The sequence below is a fragment of the Leptodactylus fuscus genome, chromosome 11, assembly GCF_031893055.1.
Source record: "Leptodactylus fuscus isolate aLepFus1 chromosome 11, aLepFus1.hap2, whole genome shotgun sequence".
Lineage (NCBI taxonomy): Eukaryota > Metazoa > Chordata > Amphibia > Anura > Leptodactylidae > Leptodactylus > Leptodactylus fuscus.
The window spans coordinates 83,405,692-83,427,637 of NC_134275.1; the positions used below are offsets into that span (position 1 = coordinate 83,405,692).

Genomic DNA, 21,946 nt, shown 5'->3' on the forward strand with positions numbered 1-21,946 from the left:
CATGAGTATTTCTGGCTGTGTGATGATTCCCGTCCTGCGAGTGCGCGTGTCCACTAGGTGGCTCCTCCGTCCTGGGAGAGATTTGATGGCTCGTCCGGGGACCGCATTGATCAGATATAATTGGATGGATATTTCCAAATTGTCAGTGGAATGATTGGTCATCACAAATACATAACAGTCTATAGACCCGGGCTGTGTCCAGCTATGGGTGATTGGCTGGTCTGAGCGATATCTGCAGGTCTGGCTAATATTCATGTGACATGTTAAGTTTACATATTAGACAGGAAGGTTCGGTGACATCATCTGATTTGTAGCAATCGCCCAGTATTTTGTTAGACCTACAATGACCCGGCTTTACTCTGATATTTGTTGAAAACCCAATTAGAGATAACAGAGACCTGAAAAACATTTTGGATGATCAAGGGTTTCTGGGCTTGGTCCGACCTCGGGGTCACTTGATCAGAACCAGCCAGGGCTGTTTAGTGCAAAGGTCTCAAAAGTGGGCCCATATCCGCTGTTGCGTGACCGAAGACCGATATGTTGTCATGTACAGTGTTGGCCAAAAGTATCGCCCCCCCCCCCTGCAGTTCTGTCAGATAATCCTCGCTGTCCCCCAGATAATGATTACACAGCACAAACTCTTATATAGTATATAAGTGACACAGGGTATATACAGTATAAGTATCGCCCCCTGCAGTCCTGTCAGATAATCCTCGCTGTCCCCCAGGTAATGATTACACAGCACAGACTCTTATATAGTATATAAGTGACACAGGGTATATACAGTATAAGTATCGCCCCCTGCAGTCCTGTCAGATAATCCTCGGTGTCCCCAGATAATGATTACACAGCACAGACTCTTATATAGTATATAAGTGACACAGGGTATATACAGTATAAGTATCGCCCCCTGCAGTCCTGTCAGATAATCCTCGCTGTCCCCCAGATAATGATTACACAGCACAAACTCTTATATAGTATATAAGTGACACAGGGTATATACAGTATAAGTATCGCCCCCTGCAGTCCTGTCAGATAATCCTCGCTGTCCCCCAGATAATGATTACACAGCACAAACTCTTATCCTATTAATATTATAAATGTGAAAGTTTGTGAGTTTGGATGTTCGGATGTTTGTTCCTCAATCACGGAAAAACCGCTCCACCGATTTGGCTGAAATTTTCCACAAACATAGTTAATACACCCAATTGCGCAATAGGCTACTTTTCGTCACAATAGCGCACATACGTTTGTGCCAGGACCCCCCCAAAACCCAAACTCACACCACCATCTCTGCAATCTCACACACTTTGGACCATAGCAAACCACAAAATTCCTATTGCCCTCTTCAGCCTCGCCCCTAACCCCACACAATCTTATATACATATACTTTACCACTTTGCCCCTCACCTTAACGATACTCCAGGAGGCGCTCTTTAACGCTCCGGAGCAGCCATGTTTGCCGACCACCACCGCTCTGATAATTCGCGACACCGCCCACCCATGTCAATACCCCTAGGCGGTCTAATAAATGCAAAAAAAAAAGTTTACAAAAAGTAAAAAAAAAATATAAAAAAAAATAAATAAAAAGGATTAAAAATTCAAATCACCCCCCTTTCCCTAGAACACATATAAAAGTAGTTAAATACTGTGACACACATACATGTTAGGTATCCCCACGTCCGAAATCGCCCGCTCTACAAAAATATACAAATATTTTTCCTGTTCGGTAAACGCCGTAGCGGGAAAAATGGTCAAAAGTGCCAAACCGCCATTTTTTCACTGTTTTGATTCTGATAAAAAAAAAAATGAATAAAAAGTGATCAAAGAAATAACATTTCCCGAAAATGGTAGAACTACAAAGTACACCCGGTCCCGCAAAAAAAGACGCCCTATGCATCCCCGTACACGCACGTATAAAAAAGTTATGGCTGTCAGAATACGGCGACTTTTCAAAAAATAATTTTTTAACAGTTTGGGATTTTTTTAAGGGGTCAAAATGTAAATAAAAACATATAAATTTGGTATCCCCGGAGTCGTAACGAAACACAGAATACAGGGGACATGTCATTTTGGTTGCACAGTGAACGCCGTAAAACCAAAGCCCGTAAGAAAGTTGCAGAAATGCATTTTTTCTTCAAATCCACCCCATTCTGAATTTTTTCCCTGCTTCCCAGTACATTATATAGAATAAATAATGGTGGCATCATGAAGAAAAATTTGTCCCAGGAAAAATTAAGACCTCCTATGGCTCTGGGAGCGGAGAAATAAAAAAGTTATGGGGTTTAGAAGGAGGGGAGTCAAAAACGAAAATCAAAAAATGCCATCGGCGGGAAAGGGTTAACTTCAAATACTTCTGTCCCAAAGTCACTATGTAAAGTTTCTCACAACACCGAATATATAGCGGCTCAAATACAAAGTAACTGCAACACAAAAGTCTCACGTATTCTCTGAATTACAGCAAAAACAAGATACAAACTTACATTTCATATCCCATACCTTATACACAGTACGAAAACCCTACCCGCGCCTGTATATACCCACTGCTACAATCACCGCAGACCAAGTTGCAGGTACCAGCTAGTATAGTATATAAGTGACACAGGGTATATACAGTATAAGTATCGCCCCCTGCAGTCCTGTCAGATAATCCTCGCTGTCCCCCAGATAATGATTACACAGCACAAACTCTTATATAGTATATAAGTGACACAGGGTATATACAGTATAAGTATCGCCCCCTGCAGTCCTGTCAGATAATCCTCGCTGTCCCCCAGATAATGATTACACAGCACAGACTCTTATATAGTATATAAGTGACACAGGGTATATACAGTATAAGTATCGCCCCCTGCAGTCCTGTCAGATAATCCTCGCTGTCCCCCAGATAATGATTACACAGCACAAACTCTTATATAGTATATAAGTGACACAGGGTATATACAGTATAAGTATCGCCCCCTGCAGTTCTGTCAGATAATCCTCGCTGTCCCCCAGATAATGATTACAAGCACAAACTCTTTAGTAATATCTTCATTTATTTTGCTTGCAATGAAAAACACAAAAGAGAATGAAAAAAATAAAGTCACATCATTGATCATTTTACACAAAACTCCAGAACTGGTGCGGACAGAAGTATTGGCGCCCTCAGCCTAATACTTGGTAGCACAACCTTTAGACACAATAACTGCGCACAACCGCTTCCGCTAACCAGCAATGAGTTTCTTACAAGGCTCTGCTGGAATCTTAGACCCTTCTTCTTTGGCAAACTGCTCGTGGTCCCCCCTGAGATGTGAAGGGGGCCTTCTCCAAACTGCCACCAAGAGATCTCTCCCCCTCCCCCACAGGTGTTCTATGGGATTCAGGGCTGGACTCATTGCTGCCACTTTACAAGTCTCCAGGGCTTTCTCTCACCACCATTTTCTAGTGCTGACCTGAAGTGTGTTTTGGGTCCTTATCCTGCTGGAAGAACCCTGACCTCTGAGGGAGACCCGGCTTTCTCACACTGGGCCCTACATGATGCTGCACAATGTGTTGGTCGTCTTCAGACTTCATAATGCCATGCACACGGTCAAGCAGTCCAGTGCCAGAGGCAGCAAAGCAACCCCAAACCATCAGGGCCCTCCGCCATGTCTGACTGTAGGGGGCGTCTTCTTCTCTTTTTTCCTGTAATCTCTATGTTGATGCCTTCTCCTACTTTTGTCTCCTCTGACCAGAGAACATTCTTCCAGAACGGTTTTGGCTTTCTCAGGTAAGTTTTGGCAAACTCCAGCCTGGCTTCTGTCTCTGGGTAAGAAGTGGGGTCTTCCTGGGTCTCCTACCATACAGTCCCTTCTCATTCAGACGCTGACGCTGGATAGTACGGGGTGACACTGTTGTACCCTCGGACTGCAGGGCAGCTTGGACTTGTTTGGATGTTAGTCGAGGTTCTTTATCCGCCATCCGCACAATCTTGCGGTGAAATCTCTGGTCAATGTTTCTTTTGCGTCCACATCTAGGGAGGTTAGCCACAGGGCCATGGGCTTTACACTTCTTACTGACACTGCGCACGGTAGACACAGGAACATTCAGGGCTTTGGAGATGGACTTGTAGCCTTGAGATTGCTCAGGCTTCCTCACAATTTTGCTTCTCAAGTCCTCAGACAGTTCTTTGGTCTTCTTTCTTTTCTCCATGCTCAATGTGGTCACACAAGGACACAGGACAGAGGTGGAGTCAACTTTAATCCATTTCAACTGGCTGCAAGTGTGATTTAGTTATTGCCACCACCTGTTAGGTGCTTCAGGTAAGTAACAGGTGCTGTTAATTACACAAATTAGAGAAGCATCACATGATTTTTCAAACAGTGCCAATACTTTTGTCCACCCCCTTTTTTATGTTTGGTGTGGAATTATATCCAATTTGGCTTTTTGACAATTCTTTTTGTGGTTTTCCATTGAAGACAAATTAACTGAAGATAATACCAAAGAATCTGTGATTGCAATCATTATCTGGAAGAACACGAGGATTATCTGACAGAATTGCAGGGGGGCCAATACTTTTGGCCAACACTGTAGGTCAGGCCGAGGCATCCCAAGTCTGACTTCCAGTGTAGGGGGATCGGTGAATTCCCCACTTTGTGTAGTGTTTTGGGCACCGCTATATCCAGAGGTGTTTCCGCCATCATCCTAGACCAGGATCCTTTCCTTAGAGTGGCGACATTGTAGAATCTCTACCTTACAATGTTGTGACAGTTGTTTCATTGACTTTGGTTCGACGCTGAAGATTTGTTGAACTTTCTTCAGTGTTATAATGGAGGGCGATGGCGGTAATAGGGGTCACTGGCAGCTTTCGCGTTCTTCTCCCCTTCCTACCTGCCAGGACTTGGCACTTCTGGTGCTTTCTTAGCCTGCGCCCTGTCATCTTTTCTTCTTACCCCTATGCTGCTTCTGCAACCACAAGAATTTTTTCCGTCACCTCTTTATCTGGTCTTGGACAATGAACCAATTCTCCCGTCCTGTTGGAAGACGAGTTCTTGACCTTGAATTCTCATGATGTCATTTTGTACAATTTCGGGTTAACCACAAACCTGACTCATCCGGAGAGCAGCGAGTAGGATTCCCATAGGACAGTCTGGAGGATCTATTCACATACAATTACGAGGAGCATCGTGTGGGTAGATGTCACCTCCTCGGCTACTCGACCTTATTAGCTGTAGAATTGTCTGTAATAACCAGAAGTCTCCTGTAATGGCTCCGGGTGTCTTCAGAGTCATCCTTGAGATGTCATGGATCCTGCGTGCCTGAGTCCTCTGCTCGCGTTGCTTTGTCGGCCTCCCTCCATTATTGTTGTGAATCTGATGGGATAATAGTCCTGAAGGAGTAGTAGTACCCCAGCCGGGAAACAGCGTCCTCCCTATTCCTCTCTATCTCTTCCTGTTGCACGAAATGACTGGAACGATCTGCATCAAATGTCGCCTCTCTACGACCTACATGTTCACAGAAGCAAATCTAGCAGCACTGGCTTGCACATCAAGGACCTTCCTCCATATCAGGCACTTACTCACTGTTGTCGTCTGTTATCCGGCATGATCAGAGTTGTATATATACAGTATTTGCTCACTGTTGTGCTCTGTTCTCAAACACTATCCAAGGATTATACCCACACGGTATATATACAGTATATATTTATCTATACGTCAGGTCATAACCCCGCAGAATTTCCGGCCCTGATATTACCACGATGGTGCAGTCTACTGTCGCCGTTTGCCCAGATCTGCTACATGTATCCTGACCGACGAGCAGCGACCGATCTGATGTAACATCTTTATAGACGGTGAACACATGTAGAGATGGATTTATATTGGTCATGACTGTCATGTAAAGATTCACGGCTGTGAATCATTGGGAGGAGGAATCGGCATCATGGAGGAAGTAGATCAAAGTCACTAATTAGAATTCCTGAGGTTTTGGCTCACGACATGATCTTACAATTTGCTTTTAAAGGGGAAATTCACACCTTAGATATTTACGGTATAGCCACAAAAATAGTCCCAGGAACTGAATGGAGACAAAAAAAAAAAAAAAAAAGCTGAGACTTCTATAGACGTCAATGGAGGGAGTAACAGCACTGGGGAGCCCATTCTCCTGGTAGGTGAGACCTCTTACTGGTGTATTGAGTGGATATTCTTTACAAGACCTGTTCTCACGTCGAGGCATAATCTACCAAAAAAAACAACCTCACAATGGGAGTCAGTAGCAGAATTTTTTCCACATGAATTTTTTTTTTTTTAATATTTTTTTCTGTTTCTTATTCATGCCAGAGGTGAAATCCACCTGAAGATCGGTCATGGTCCTTTTCCCCTCTTGCTTGGTCTCAAAAATCCAGCTGCAAAAAATACAATGTGAACGTACTCTAATACTGCCAGTTAACCTGTTCATTGCTGCAATCATAAGTTGCAATGCAGAGATGTGAAAAAGCAGCAAATGCTACCGGGCCCTGGAGCCTCAGGAGGGCCCAAAGCCTTCTCTACCACCTAAGAAGAAACCAGTATTGTAGATAGTACATGGCAGGTTGGGGCCCTGTTACATATTTTGCATTGGGCCCCTCTGGCCCATACAAGGTAGTGGTGGGATGAGGGGGGGATTACTATGGATCATCCTAGGCCCAGACACTAGCCTGTTTGGCTCTGTTCAGAGGACTGTGATACATCCGTGTGGGATCTGTTTTCATCAACCCCTCATAGGCCTAGGGATCCATGAAAACAGACACAAATAGGACGCATCCTAAAAATGGGCCGACCACGCTGTTTGTTAAACGAATGGCCATGTGAATAGCCTCGAAGAAAGTTATTGATTTTTTAATGCAGTCGTGTGATGGCTAATAAAATAAGTCGTAAAAAAAACAGCTGTCACATGGACAAAGTTCAGGATGGTGTGAATAGCGCCTTAGAGCATAAGTATACCGGTGTAATGTCGTAAAAAAAAAAATTAAGGTAAAATTACCTTCCTTCGTGGGTTATAAAAAAAAACGACATAAAATAAAGTAGTAAAAACGCAACCTCTGTAACGACACGTCTAATACAGAGATGAGTGAGTAGTATCCGATCAAATACCTCGCTCCCGTAGGCATGCGTGTAAGCGGCCGATCACCAAGGGGTTAAGCGCATCAACTATTCACTGCGTTTAACCCCTCGGTGTTCGGCCGCTTACACGCCTTCCTATGGGAGCGAGGTATTTGATCGGATACTACTCACTCATCTCTAGCCTAATATACTTTATAAACTATAACTTGTCCCGGACAAATCAAGACCCCGAATTTTCAAAATTCCTAATACAAATTGTCCTAAAGGCCAAAAAAAATGTCCTGGTCTTAAAGGGGTTAAGTTTAAGTCAGGGCCACGCCCGAGTAACAGACGCTCCGGTGACTACTCCACGTGTCTTACAGGAACAATGTCCATAAACAGGTGAGTGCAGGGCGCTGGGGGGCCGGGATCCCTCTCCTGCCATGTGTGTGTGATACAGAGAGTCCTGTTCCAGGTACACGTTGCAGGTTCGCCGCTCGCTCACGCCCTCGGTGTATTTTTATCACTACACAGACGGTTTAGTCATAATAATAATAATTATTATACCACAAGCCGAGGGCAGAGCCGAAGCCGCTCATTGCTGGGCAGGACTGTCAGCAGCTCAGATGTGCGCTCTGCTCCATGGCCTCTGGTGAGTACCGGGGATACGACATATCTCAGCAGGCTCTCTGACCGTCAGGGGAACTGATGGAGTCAGGTTGTGTCAGTGCAGCAGAGCGGGGTTTGTCACTTGGTTGGATCTCCTGGATTATAACTCTTTATACCGCCATTATAAAGTTATTACTGCTGCATAGTGATGATACAGGATATGTCATTATATATACGGTAGTACAGGACCTGCACAGGATCGCCTCTGCCGCCGCATTGTTTTATAGTATTTAGTTATATCTGTGTGTTGGAAAGTTGGGTGACACTTTGCTGGCAGTTCTAAGGGTCGTCACCCAGCTTTTCTAACCTACTGAATTGCTATCTGTGTATTAATGTCTGGGAGATATTTTGCTTTTTCTCCAAGGTTAATTGAAGGCCATGAGTCTTGCAGTTACTGGTCTCTGTCCCAGAGTCTATACCCCAGTGCCCACCGCCATCTCTGATACCCCAGTGGCAGCATGACAGCCCCATACTAGAGTCATTGTATTGTGTACCATAATGGCAGCCATCTTTAATGGGCCACATACTCTTTAGGATGATTATTCCTCTTAGACGCACGGATATCTATGCATGCTTGGATTGGGCGAGCATGCATGTGTTCTCAAAAGGTAGAGGGGCGTAAACAGTTATCAGACGCCCCTGGCGGTGTTACATGCCTGATTCGCTTTTCCCCAAAACCATTTGACGGGTGGCCCCCACCTATATAAGACAGTCGGCTGTGGAAGCCTTTACACCAGTGAGGAAGGAGTGCCCAAGTGTTCTTTATTGGCAATGGGCAGGTGACATGGCAGCTTGGAGAGGCCAGGCTGGGGACAGCAGGTACCTTGGATGCCGTGGAGGGGCCCAGGGGGAGCCGCCATATTGCCGCTGACCCAGCCTCTCGCCAGTGCTATTATAAGTACACTAGCAGCAGACCCTTCCCTGTGCACAGTATATCCGTATATGTCAGGTGCACATTAGTACAGCATTTACTGCAGCAATAAACACACTAACGTACCAAGGTGCAGAGATTACAGCGCGGCGCAGTCCGTCCTATATTCCAGTCACCAGGATCAGAGGTTGGCGGCCTCATTGCTATCACCTGTTCAACTATAACTCCCAACATTGTAAAACCCCCCCGTCCCATAAAAGCCTTCGCCTTTGAAACTCGTTCTGTGTGTGAGCCGAATTCACTGTGACATAGACCCCCAGTATTATAGTTATCTATGGAGTCCTGGCCTCTAGTAGAATAGATAACTATAATTGGCGGAGTCCGTGACCAGGCGCCAAATACGGCCCACGCACAGACCCAATAGCTCGGATGACACTTGGTGGTGTGAATGTAGGCTTAGACACTATTATAGATGCTTTGGGAGATTTATTAAAGGGGTTGTCCCATTGTTGACACTTATTTCTCTATTTACAGGACAGGGGATAAGTGTACAATTGTGGGGGGGCCCGGACGCTGCATTCACTGGTATGCGGCTGCTGGAACTACAATGGCCTGGTGGTGCCGGTCACACAAGCACACTGGTGCTCCATTCACAACAAGGCCTAAGGGTATGCTGGGTCCTCCAGATAACGGGGGGGCGATCAGACAATTGGGCACTTATCCCCCACCTTATGGATAGCGGCGCAACCCCTTTAATATTATTGTACAATTAATGGATTCACAAGGTGGGATTGCTCCAAAATCTATCAAAATGGAGCACATGGAATGATATGTCAGACAGTTTTGTCTTCCCTCATGGTTGTTGTGTATATATATATATATACAGGGCTGAAATTGGGCAAAAAAAATTTATGGGATACTCTGGAATAATTAACCCCCTTGCCCCAAACACCCCGACCGACCAACCCCCCCCCCTCCCCTTCACACAGTATTATGCCCCATAGTGGCCCCTGCACACAGTATTATGCCCCATAGTGGCCCCTGCACACAGTATTATGTCCCATAGTGGCCCCTGCACACAGTATTATGTTCCATAGTGGCCCCTGCACACAGTATTATCCCCATAGTGGCCCCTGCACACAGTATTATCCCCATAGTGGCCCCTGCACACAGTATTATCCCCATAGTGGCCCCTGCACACAGTATTATGTACCATAGTGGCCCCTGCACACAGTATTATGTCCCATAGTGACCCCTGCACACAGTATTATCCCCCATAGTGGCCCCTGCACACAGTATTATGTCCCATAGTGGCCCCTGCGCACAGTATTATGTCCTATAGTGGCCCCTGCACACAGTATTATGCCCCATAGTGGCCCCTGCACACAGTATTATGCCCCATAGTGGCCTCTGCACACAGTATTCTATCCCATAGTGGCCCCTGCACACAGTATTCTATCCCATAGTGGCTCCTGCACACAGTATTACGTCCTATAGTGGTCCCTGCACACAGTATTATGCCCCATAGTGGCCCCTGCACACAGTATTATGTCCCATAGTGGCCCCAGCACACAGTATTATACCCCATAGTGGCCCCTGCACACAGTATTATGCCCCATAGTGGCCCCTGCACACAGTATTATGTCCTATAGTGGCCCCTGCACACAGTATTATGCCCCATAGTGGCCCCTGCACACAGTATTATGTCCTATAGTGGCCCCTGCGCACAGTATTATGTCCCATAGTGGCCCCTGCACACAGTATTATACCCCATAGTGGCCCCTGCACACTGTATTATACCCCATAGTGGCCCCTGCACACAGTATTATGTCCCATAGTGGCCCCTGCACACAGTATTATCCCCCATAGTGGCCCCTGCACACAGTATTATGTCCTATAGTGGCCCCTGCACACAGTATTATGTCCCATAGTGGCCCCAGAACACAGTATTATACCCCATAGTGGCCCCTGCACACAGTATTATCCCCCATAGTGGCCCCAGCACACAGTATTATACCCCATAGTGGCCCCTGCACACAGTATTATCCCCCATAGTGGCCCCTGCACACAGTATTATGTCCCATAGTGGCCCCTGCACACAGTATTATGTCCCATAGTGGCCCCTGCACACAGTATTATGTCCCATAGTGGCCCCTGCACACAGTATTATGTCCCATAGTGGCCCCTGCACACAGTATTATCCCCCATAGTGGCCCCTGCACACAGTATTATCCCCCATAGTGACCCCTGCACACAGTATTATCCCCCATAGTGGCCCCTGCACACAGTATTATCCCCCATAGTGGCCCCTGCACACAGTATTATGTCCCATAGTGGCCCCTGCACACAGTATTATGTCCCATAGTGGCCCCTGCACACAGTATTATGTCCCATAGTGACCCCTGCACACAGTATTATCCCCCATAGTGGCCCCTGCACACAGTATTATCCCCCATAGTGACCCCTGCACACAGTATTATCCCCCATAGTGGCCCCTGCACACAGTATTATCCCCCATAGTGGCCCCTGCACACAGTATTATGTCCCATAGTGGCCCCTGCACACAGTATTATGTCCCATAGTGACCCCTGCACACAGTATTATCCCCCATAGTGGCCCCTGCACACAGTATTATGTCCCATAGTGGCCCCTGCACACAGTATTATCCCCCATAGTGGCCCCTGCACACAGTATTATCCCCCATAGTGGCCCCTGCACACAGTATTATGTCCCATAGTGGCCCCTGCACACAGTATTATCCCCCATAGTGACCCCTGCACACAGTATTATCCCCCATAGTGGCCCCTGCACACAGTATTATGTCCCATAGTGGCCCCTGCACACAGTATTATCCCCCATAGTGACCCCTGCACACAGTATTATCCCCCATAGTGGCCCCTGCACACAGTATTATGTCCCATAGTGGCCCCTGCACACAGTATTATCCCCCATTGTGGACCACACATGTACAATTATTATACCCCAGAGTATAATAATCGGAGACCCAGGGGAGGATACAAACATATAAAACACTGTTACTTACCTCTCCTGGGCTCCAGCGCGCTCTCCGCTGATGTCAGGTATCTTCAATGATGGAAGAGATGTCACTTGAGCTGGGTTTGCATTGCGACACATAAGGATGCAAGCCTGGCCTACGTGACTTCTGTGATGTCATCAAGTAGGCCCAAAGCCTGCCGGAGCCCAGGGGAGGCAAGTAACTGTCTTTTGAATGTTCCGCTTCAGACACATTCGATTATTGAGGCTTTGATTTCTTTATACCGCAACGCTGAAAGACCGTTTGTAATTCTGCTGGCCAATTTAAGCAGTGTGTATATTTATATATATTTATATAGCACATTGTAGGGTAGACCTCAAAACTGCCTGAAAGAAATCCTGTCTGTGCCCATAGCAACCAATCAACCAATCACATCGCAGCTTTCATTGTACCAGGGCAGTATAAGAAATGAAACATGAGCTGTGATTGGTTAATTGGTTGCTATGGGCAACAAGCAGTTTTGTTTTTTTTCCTTTTAGACATTTTTCACAAATCTACTTCTATGTTTGAAATAAACATTGCCGATAGCAACCAATCACAGCGCAGCTTTAATCTCTGATAGTCCTCTAGAACAATGTAAGCTGAGCTGCGATTGGCCGCTATGAACAACAGACAGCGGTTCTTGTAGACCGTTTTCATACAGACGTCCCAATTGTGTTCCAGTCTTATCAAAAAATATAACTCGCCTGTGTAAGATGAAGAGTGGCCATATTGTCAATAGCAACCAATCAGAGCGCAGCTTTCATGTCTACCACTGGTCTGAAAAAATGAAAGCTGTGCTGTGATTGGCTGCTATGTACAATGAGGCTTATGGCCCTGCTAAATGAGCTGCGATAAGGCCCCACAGCAACTCCACAGTGAACAGAGCCATGGCCGGCAGCTCCATACACAAAAACCAGCGCTGACCTCCCCTTGTGGAATAAACGCTGTGAAAAAAACACTGTGTTTTTAGCTGCATTTCACTACATGTGTCCGTGGCCTAAGGCCAGGGGTGCACGGGGTGAGTTTGCTGCGGGCGAGATCACGGGCGGCTAACCTTCCATAGTGTACAGTAGCAGTGTGGTGGACGGGAGTCAACGAAATCCCATCCAGACTCTTCAGAACAAACACACTGGGGCTTAAGACTATACAAAAAATACAAATAAAAAAACCTGTTGATCTTGGTTGGTTTTTTGTCATAGCTGGACCCATTGTGAGACGTTCTCAGTGGCCCCCACATAGTATAATACCCCCTCAGTGGCCCCCACATAGTATAATACCCCCCTCAGTGGCCCCTACATAGTATAATACCCCCTAAGTGGCCCCCACATAGTATAATACCCCCTCAGTGACCTCTACATAGTGTAATGCCTCCTCAGTGGGCCCCACATAGTATAATACCCCCTCAGTGGCCCCCACATAGTGTAATGCCTCCTCAGTGGCCCCTACATAGTATAATACCCCCTCAGTGGCCCCCACATAGTATAATACCCCCTCAGTGGCCCCCACATAGTGTAATGCCTCCTCAGTGGGCCCCACATAGTATAATACCCCCTCAGTGGCCCCCACATAGTGTAATGCCTCCTCAGTGGCCCCTACATAGTATAATACCCCCTCAGTGACCTCCACATAGTATAATACCCCCTCAGTGGGCCCCACATAGTATAATACCCCCTCAGTGGCCCCCACATAGTGTAATGCCTCCTCAGTGGCCCCCACATAGTATAATACCCCCTCAGTGGCCCCTACATAGTATAATACCCCCTCAGTGACCCCCACATAGTATAATACCCCCTCAGTGGCCCCTACATAGTATAATACCCCCTCAGTGGCCCCTACATAGTATAATACCCCCTCAGTGGCCCCTACATAGTATAATACCCCCTCAGTGGCCCCTACATAGTATAATGCCCCCACATAGTATAATACCCCCTCAGTGGCCCCCACATAGTGTAATGCCTCCTCAGTGGCCCCTACATAGTATAATACCCCCTCAGTGGCCCCTACATAGTATAATACCCCCTCAGTGGCCCCCACATAGTATAATACCCCCTCAGTGACCCCCACATAGTATAATACCCCCTAAGTGGCCCCTACATAGTATAATACCCCCTAAGTGGCCCCTACATAGTATAATACCCCCTCAGTGACCCCTACATAGTGTAATGCCTCCTCAGTGGCCCCTACATAGTATAATACCCCCTCAGTGGCCCCCACATAGTATAATACCCCCTCAGTGACCTCCACATAGTATAATACCCCCTCAGTGGCCCCACATAGTATAATACCCCCTCAGTGACCCCCACATAGTATAATACCCCCTCAGTGGCCCCTACATAGTATAATACCCCCTCAGTGGCCCCTACATAGTATAATACCCCCTCAGTGGCCCCTACATAGTATAATACCCCCTCAGTGGCCCCTACATAGTATAATGCCCCCACATAGTATAATACCCCCTCAGTGGCCCCCACATAGTGTAATGCCTCCTCAGTGGCCCCTACATAGTATAATACCCCCTCAGTGGCCCCTACATAGTATAATACCCCCTCAGTGGCCCCCACATAGTATAATACCCCCTCAGTGACCCCCACATAGTATAATACCCCCTAAGTGGCCCCTACATAGTATAATACCCCCTAAGTGGCCCCTACATAGTATAATACCCCCTCAGTGACCCCTACATAGTGTAATGCCTCCTCAGTGGCCCCTACATAGTATAATACCCCCTCAGTGGCCCCCACATAGTATAATACCCCCTCAGTGACCTCCACATAGTATAATACCCCCTCAGTGGCCCCACATAGTATAATACCCCCTCAGTGGCCCCCACATAGTGTAATGCCTCCTCAGTGGCCCCTACATAGTATAATACCCCCTCAGTGGCCCCTACATAGTATAATACCCCCTCAGTGACCCCCACATAGTATAATACCCCCTCAGTGGCCCCTACATAGTATAATACCCCCTCAGTGGCCCCTACATAGTATAATACCCCCTCAGTGGCCCCTACATAGTATAATACCCCCTCAGTGGCCCCCACATAGTATAATACCCCCTCAGTGGCCCCCACATAGTGTAATGCCTCCTCAGTGGCCCCTACATAGTATAATACCCCCTCAGTGGCCCCTACATAGTATAATACCCCCTCAGTGGCCCCCACATAGTATAATACCCCCTCAGTGGCCCCTACATAGTATAATACCCCCTCAGTGACCTCCACATAGTATAATACCCCCTCAGTGGGCCCCACATAGTGTAATACCCCCTCAGTGACCCCCACATAGTATAATACCCCCTCAGTGGGCCCCACATAGTATAATACCCCCCTCAGTGGCCCCCACATAGTATAATACCCCCTCAGTGGCCCCTACATAGTATAATACCCCCTCAGTGGCCCCTACATAGTGTAATACCCCCTCAGTGGCCCCTATGTAGTATAATACCCCCTCAGTGGCCCCCACATAGTATAATACCCCCTCAGTGGCCCCCACATAGTATAATACCCCCTCAGTGGCTCCCACATAGTATAATACCCCCTCAGTGGCCCCCACATAGTATAATACCCCCTCAGTGGCTCCCACATAGTATAATACCCCCTCAGTGGCCCCCACATAGTATAATACCCCCTCAGTGGCCCATCACACAATGAAAGGCCTCTGCCAAGGCATCACACATTATCCTGTCCCACCCCAGTGGCCCATCAGACATTATAATGCAAGATCCCCCTCCAGTAGTTGCCCCCACTGTATAACATCTGCCTCCAGGTTGCCCCCACACTATATATTAAATGAAACCTCAGGGACCTGCAGCACAGGCGCCATGTTAGGCCTCGTTCACATCTGCATTTGGATTCGGAATACCGAATGCAACTGCAAGCGGTGTGCCAGTAAAAGCACACGGACCCTATAGACTATAATGGGGTCCGTGTGCTTGCCGCCAGATCTCCGCAGGGAACATGCGGACAGGAAAGTAGTTCACTATCTACTTTCCCATGATTCGTGCGGACAGCGCGTGGCAAGCACACGGACCCCATTATAGTCTATAGGGTCTGTGTGCTTTTACTGCACACCGCTTGCAGTTGCGTTTGGTATTCCGTTCAGGGATCCCCATGCAGAATACCGAACGCAGATGTGAATGAAGGGTAAGTGACATCAGTACATTACATCTACTGTCCCAAGACACCAGGAGCAGAGACAGGGGCAAATGGTGAAGCAGGGAGCCGTCCGCTCTTCTGTACCTAGAGGACGTCGATGAGTTAGAGTCGTAACATAGTGCCGCGGGAATAATTGCAGCGTTTTACAGTCAGGGTAAAGTGGATGGGATTCTAGCAAATTCCATGCCCACTTTGTGGTACAAACCACGGTGTGGACATGGCGCGATTTCCCAAACTGGCGCGTTTTTGCAAATCGCAGCATGTCAATTATATCTATAGAAACGCCGGCCCATAGATATAATTGTAACAGAAAACCACTGCGGGAAGAATCGCTACATGTTGTCACCGCTTTTTCGCTATGGGACGTCCCAGGGGCATCAGCCTAAATCAGTAAATTATTAGACGTCTGCGGCTTTTTACATTCCAGTTCCTTGATATTTTAAACACCTCTGCTTGCTGTCAGTGAAAGGAAGCTTTTATGGTTACATACAGAAAGTAAAACCAGTACAGAGCCGCTGCTTGTCACAGCTGGGAGTCTGCTACAATGTTATGTAGTGTAGACAATGGCTTATCCTTGAGATTCCTCTAGTCTAGGTCGTCCTTTGTGACGGGAATACAGTTGTAGGAAAGCGCAAGCTAAGAACATGACTAAGGCGTTCAGTCTTCGGAGGTGGACAAAAATAGACTTGTCTGCTAAAAGCAAGAACCATCTTGAACATGGTGAGAAATTGGCACCGAATCTAGAGGCAGAAGACGTTCAGCTGAATCTGATCACTCGCTGACGCGTTTCAAGCACAAAAGTCCTTGAGAAAGTCTGTAGGTTAGAGAGTTGCAGAACTTTTTGTTATACGTTGCTCTTGATTTACGTAAGTACCTTTGGGGTAGGTTCACACATGGGGGGGCGGACAATCTGCTGCATATTACCATAGCAGCTAAGGGAATTTTATCAAACGTCATCCAAAGCCTGCAGAAAAATAAAAATTCATTGTGGAATAGGGTTGAGCTATCGGGATCAGGAAAGACCGGATCCCAGTCGGCGATTGAGCAAATTTCACAATCGGGATCGGCTAGAAAATGATCGAAAATCAGATTTTAAAAACGATTCTGAAATCTCAAGATCGGCTCAACCCCAGTGTGGAAGTTGATCTGTGCCCTGGATTTGGAGTTTTGCAAATATTTGCTGCAGAATTTACCCTTTGCATGGACAGAATGAAACTGCAGCAAATTCCCAGGAAATCTATATTTAACACATGTGGATTTTGCAGGGGATATGCAGCAAAGTGTGTGTGGCAGCTGCTCCGCCCCTGCGCCTGTCCAGTACTCCAGCATAGCCCATTGAAGGAAGCAAAGGTGAAATGAGCTGCAGTACCAGACATGGCCACATGGACGAGAGTGTCACTATTGCAGTGTTCCAGTGAACGTTCCTCTCCAGTGTTCTTGTTATCACTGGTAACTCAAAGGTGGGACATCCCCCCCCCCCAGTAACACATTGGTTGACCTGTGCTTGGTAGATCTGAGGATCGTTACGATTTATCTAATGTATGATTTGTTGGCCACAGGTCGTGCTAAGGATGAAGATTTGGTTGCGAAATCACCTTGATTGAGAATCTTTCCAGAATGTCTCCACCAGCCGCGATCCAGCATGAAGAGAAGGCTGGAGAAGAAGTCGACTTCTACACGAGCGTTGAGAACAATGTGAAATGTCCCACCATCCCGGATCTTCAGGGCGCTAATGGGTTGCCCTACTACTGGGGCGCTCTGAATAAGTACCAGGCGGATATATTGTTACTGGGCCAGCCCGATGGGACGTTTCTCCTCCGGAACTCATCTCAAGAGGGTTGTGCATTTGCTGTCACTTTCCGCCGACGAGGCCGCACACGTCACGCCCGTGTCCAGTACCGGGGTCAACATTTCAGCTTCCATTGGGGCAGTTTCCATTCTCCTTCCATTCGCCACCTGCTGGAGCATTACAATGACCCCAGATCCTGCACATTTTTTGAGCCACTTTTGTCCATTCCTTTGAATCGCAACAACCCCTTAAGTCTCCAAGAACTTTGTAGGGCCACCGTCAATGCTGTCATGCCATATGAGGGAATTGGGCAACTTCCTATACCCAGGGCTATGAAGGAATATCTATGGGAGTATCATTACACAGAGACAGTGCCAGCGACCGAAGAGCAACACTGGTGACATTGATACAGAGCTAGAATAAGTGAATGGGCGAGGACATTACAAGGTGCAACAATATGGTCACAGCACTAATAGCAAAACTAAGGGTAGAATCAGCCATATGGTCAATGCAAAGATCCTGGGGGTAAGATCCCAACCTGGAGCTTTGCTGGTCCCCTATGGCAGGGATCATCAACCTGTTGTACAAGTATAGACAGCCATAGACAACACAACTTCAACACATATTTGGAACTGCATTGCAGGGAAAATGACAACCCACATGTGATCATGGCAGATAGATAGGTTACTGCCACCAAAACCAGAATATCACCCCAGTCCTGCAGATAGATAGGTTACTGTCACCAGAACCAGCGTATCACCCCAGCCCTGCAGATAGATAGGTTAGTATCACCAGAACCAGCATATCACCCCAGCCCTGCAGATAGATAGGTTACTGCTACCAGAACCAGCATATCACCCCATCCCTGCAGATAGATAGGTTACTGTCACCAGAACCAGCATATCACCCCAGCCCTGCAGATAGATAGGTTACTGTCACCAGACCCAGCATATCACCCCAGCCCTGCAGATAGATAGGTTACTGTCACCAGACCCAGCATATCACCCCAGCCCTGCAGATAGATAGGTTACTGTCACCAGAACCAGCATATCACCCCAGCCCTGCAGATAGATAGGTTACTGTCACCAGAACCAGCATATCACCCCAGCCCTGCAGATAGATAGGTTACTGTCACCAGACCAGCATATCACCCCAGCCCTGCAGATAGATAGGTTACTGTCACCAGAACCAGCATATCACCCCAGCCCTGCAGATAGATAGGTTACTGTCACCAGACCCAGCATATCACCCCAGCCCTGCAGATAGATAGGTTACTGTCACCAGTACCAGCATATCACCCCAGCCCTGCAGATAGATAGGTTACTGTCACCAGAACCAGCATATCACCCCAGCTCTGCAGATAGATAGGTTACTGTCACCAGAACCAGCATATCCCCCCAGCCCTGCAGATAGATAGGTTACTGTCACCAGACCCAGTATATCACCCCAGCCCTGCAGATAGATAGGTTACTGTCACCAGACCCAGTATATCACCCCAGCCCTGCAGATAGATAGGTTACTGTCACCAGAACCAGCATATCACCCCAGCCCTGCAGATAGATAGGTCAGTGTCACCAGAAGCAGAATCACCGTAACCTATCTATCTATCTATCTATCTATCTATCTATCTATCTATCTATCTATCTATCTATCTATCTATCTATCTATCATACAATAAAGCTTGTGATGTAGGTAATGAAGGATATAGCATATCTTGTAGACTCCGGCTGTTCCTGAACGACACATGTCTCGAGCTCTGGTAAACATGACTTGTACAGTGTGATACAGACATGACAGACACCAATAAAATGTGTACATTACTGAGCAATGTTGTTACACCGGTTCCTTCATTCACTAAAGCAACGTGACTGATGAGGATAGAACATCCTGAACTCCCCGGTATTATGCCGGTGTGGTCCAAATTACTGGTATTATATAATAGGGGAGGACTCGTCAGCACCCTGAACCCTAACAAACAAACATTTGTGTTCTTCCAGGACTCCCCACAGTTTGGGCGTGCGTTGGTACACGCGTGTCGGAGCATGAGCCACAGATGATGTCACAGCCTTGGCTGGCCTCCCATATATTGTACCTATAGTTATGTAACATCCCTCCCAGCACACGCACAACAGCCGCACATTGCGATATTCACAACCTGTTCTCACTGGGCACATCAACAATCGAGTAAACACAAGAAATAGCCAACGACTGTGCCAGGAACACATTGTAGCTGTAGTAAAAACTTTACATGTTACAAAGAAGTCTTCTATGCTGGAAACTAGAGGGTTAATATCGGTGGTATGGGGGATAGGCTCCCCTGTTCAGGACCTCTTTAGGGTTGATCAATCGGGATTGGGAAAGATCAAATCCCGATCAGCGATGGAGCAAATTTCACGATCTTGAAATCTCAAGAGTGAAAAACAGCCACCAAAAAGTTTCTTTGGAGAGTCTGGAACATTCACAGATCATCCAAACAGCCCATTGAGTTCAATGGTAATTGTGTAATGCTTCATTTTTCCTGCGGGGGTGCTCCAGAGAACTTGAACACAATTGGAATTGGTACGGATCAATGTAGTCCATCATGGTAACATGCAACAAGAGGCAGAGGGGGCACTAGCACAAGGAGCAGGCCGCCATCTTGACATATTACTTTGTTGCCAGATGGTTTTTGAAGTGGAGATGAGAAATAACATCCAGTGAGAGAAAACTTGGAAGGAAGATGGTGCCATAGAAGGCAGCAAAGTGAACCGCTATATCTTGTCTGGGGTACAATATACACTGCTCAAAAAATAAAGGGACCCCTCCAATAACAACGCCTAGATCTGAAGGAATGAAATCTTCTCATTGAATACTTTGTTCTGTGCAAAGCTGAATGTGATGACAACAAAATCACACAACAATCATCCATGGAAATCACATTTATTAACCAATGGAGGCCTGGATCTGGAGTCAACCCCAAAATTAAAGGTGGAAAAACCCCCCACTACAGGCTGATCCAACTGTGATGTAATGTCCTTACAACACAGGACCGTGCAGGACACTTGGCATTTGCCACAGAACACCAGGACTGGCAACTTCGCCACTGGTGCCCTGTGCTCTTCACAGATGAAAGAAGGTTCACACTGAGCACATGTGACAGACGTGACAGAGTCTGGAGACACCGTGGAGAGCGATCTGCTGCCTGCAATGTCCTTCAGTATGACTGCTTTGGCAGTGGGTCAGTAATGGTGGGGTGGCATTTCTTTGGAGGGCCGCACAGCCTCCATGTGCTCACCAGAGGCAGCCTGCCATTAGGTCCCGTGATGAGATCCTCAGACCCCTTGTGAGACCATATGCCGATGCGGTTGGCCCTGGGTTCCTCCTAATGCAGGACAACGCCAGACCTCATGTGGCTGGAGTGTGTCAGCAGTTCCTGCAAGATGAAGGCATTGAAGCTATGGACTGGCCCGGCCCCAGACCTGAATCCGATTGAGCACATCGGGGACATCATGTCTCGCTCCATCCACCAACGTCACACCACAGACTGTCCAGGAGTTTGCAGATGCTTTAGTCCAGGTCTGGGAGGAGATCCCTCAGGAGACCATCCACAACCTCATCAGGAGCATGTCCAGGCGTTGTAGGGAGGTCATACAGACACGTGGAGGTCACACACACTACTCAGCCTCATCAGGAGCATGTCCAGGCGTTGTAGGGAGGTCATACAGGCCCGTGGAGGTCACACACACTACTCAGCCTCATCAGGAGCATGCCCAGGCGTCATAGGGAGGTCATACAGACACGTGGAGGTCACACACACTACTCCGCCTCATCAGGAGCATGTCCAGGCGTCATAGGGAGGTCATACAGACACGTGGAGGTCACACACACTACTCAGCCTCATCAGGAGCATGTCCAGGTGTTGTAGGGAGGTCATACAGGCCCGGGGAGGTCACACACACTACTCCGCCTCATCAGGAGCATGCCCAGGTGTTGTAGGGAGGTCATACAGACACGTGGAGGCCGCACACACTACTCAGCCTCATCAGGAGCATGTCCAGGTGTTGTAGGGAGGTCATACAGACACGTGGAGGTCACACACACTACTCAGCCCCATCAGGAGCATGTCCAGGTGTTGTAGGGAGGTCATACAGACACGTGGAGGTCACACACACTACTCAGCCTCATCAGGAGCATGTCCAGGTGTTGTAGGGAGGTCATACAGACACGTGGAGGTCGCACACACTACTCAGCCTCATCAGGAGCATGCCCAGGTGTTGCAGGGAGGTCATACAGACACGTGGAGGTCACACACACTACTCAGCCTCATCAGGAGCATGTCCAGGTGTTGTAGGGAGGTCATACAGACACGTGGAGGTCGCACACACTACTCAGCCTCATCAGGAGCATG

The 21,946-nt window shown here is 47.5% G+C and overlaps 1 protein-coding gene across 1 annotated transcript; it reads left to right on the top strand.

Annotated features, from left to right (window-relative positions):
• Nucleotides 1-17,387: 17,387 nt before the first annotated feature.
• LOC142185602 (suppressor of cytokine signaling 4-like) lies at nt 17,388-17,960 on the top strand. Its single transcript, XM_075261028.1, has one exon. It carries the CDS (start codon nt 17,388-17,390, stop codon nt 17,958-17,960), a length of 573 nt encoding a protein of 190 aa, XP_075117129.1.
• The last annotated feature ends 3,986 nt before the right edge of the window (nt 17,961-21,946 follow it).

Bases quoted from the DNA above. Each gene is read 5' to 3' on its own strand.
- LOC142185602 (XM_075261028.1), top strand. From the start codon at position 17,388: ATGTCTCCACCAGCCGCGATCCAGCATGAAGAGAAGGCTGGAGAAGAA.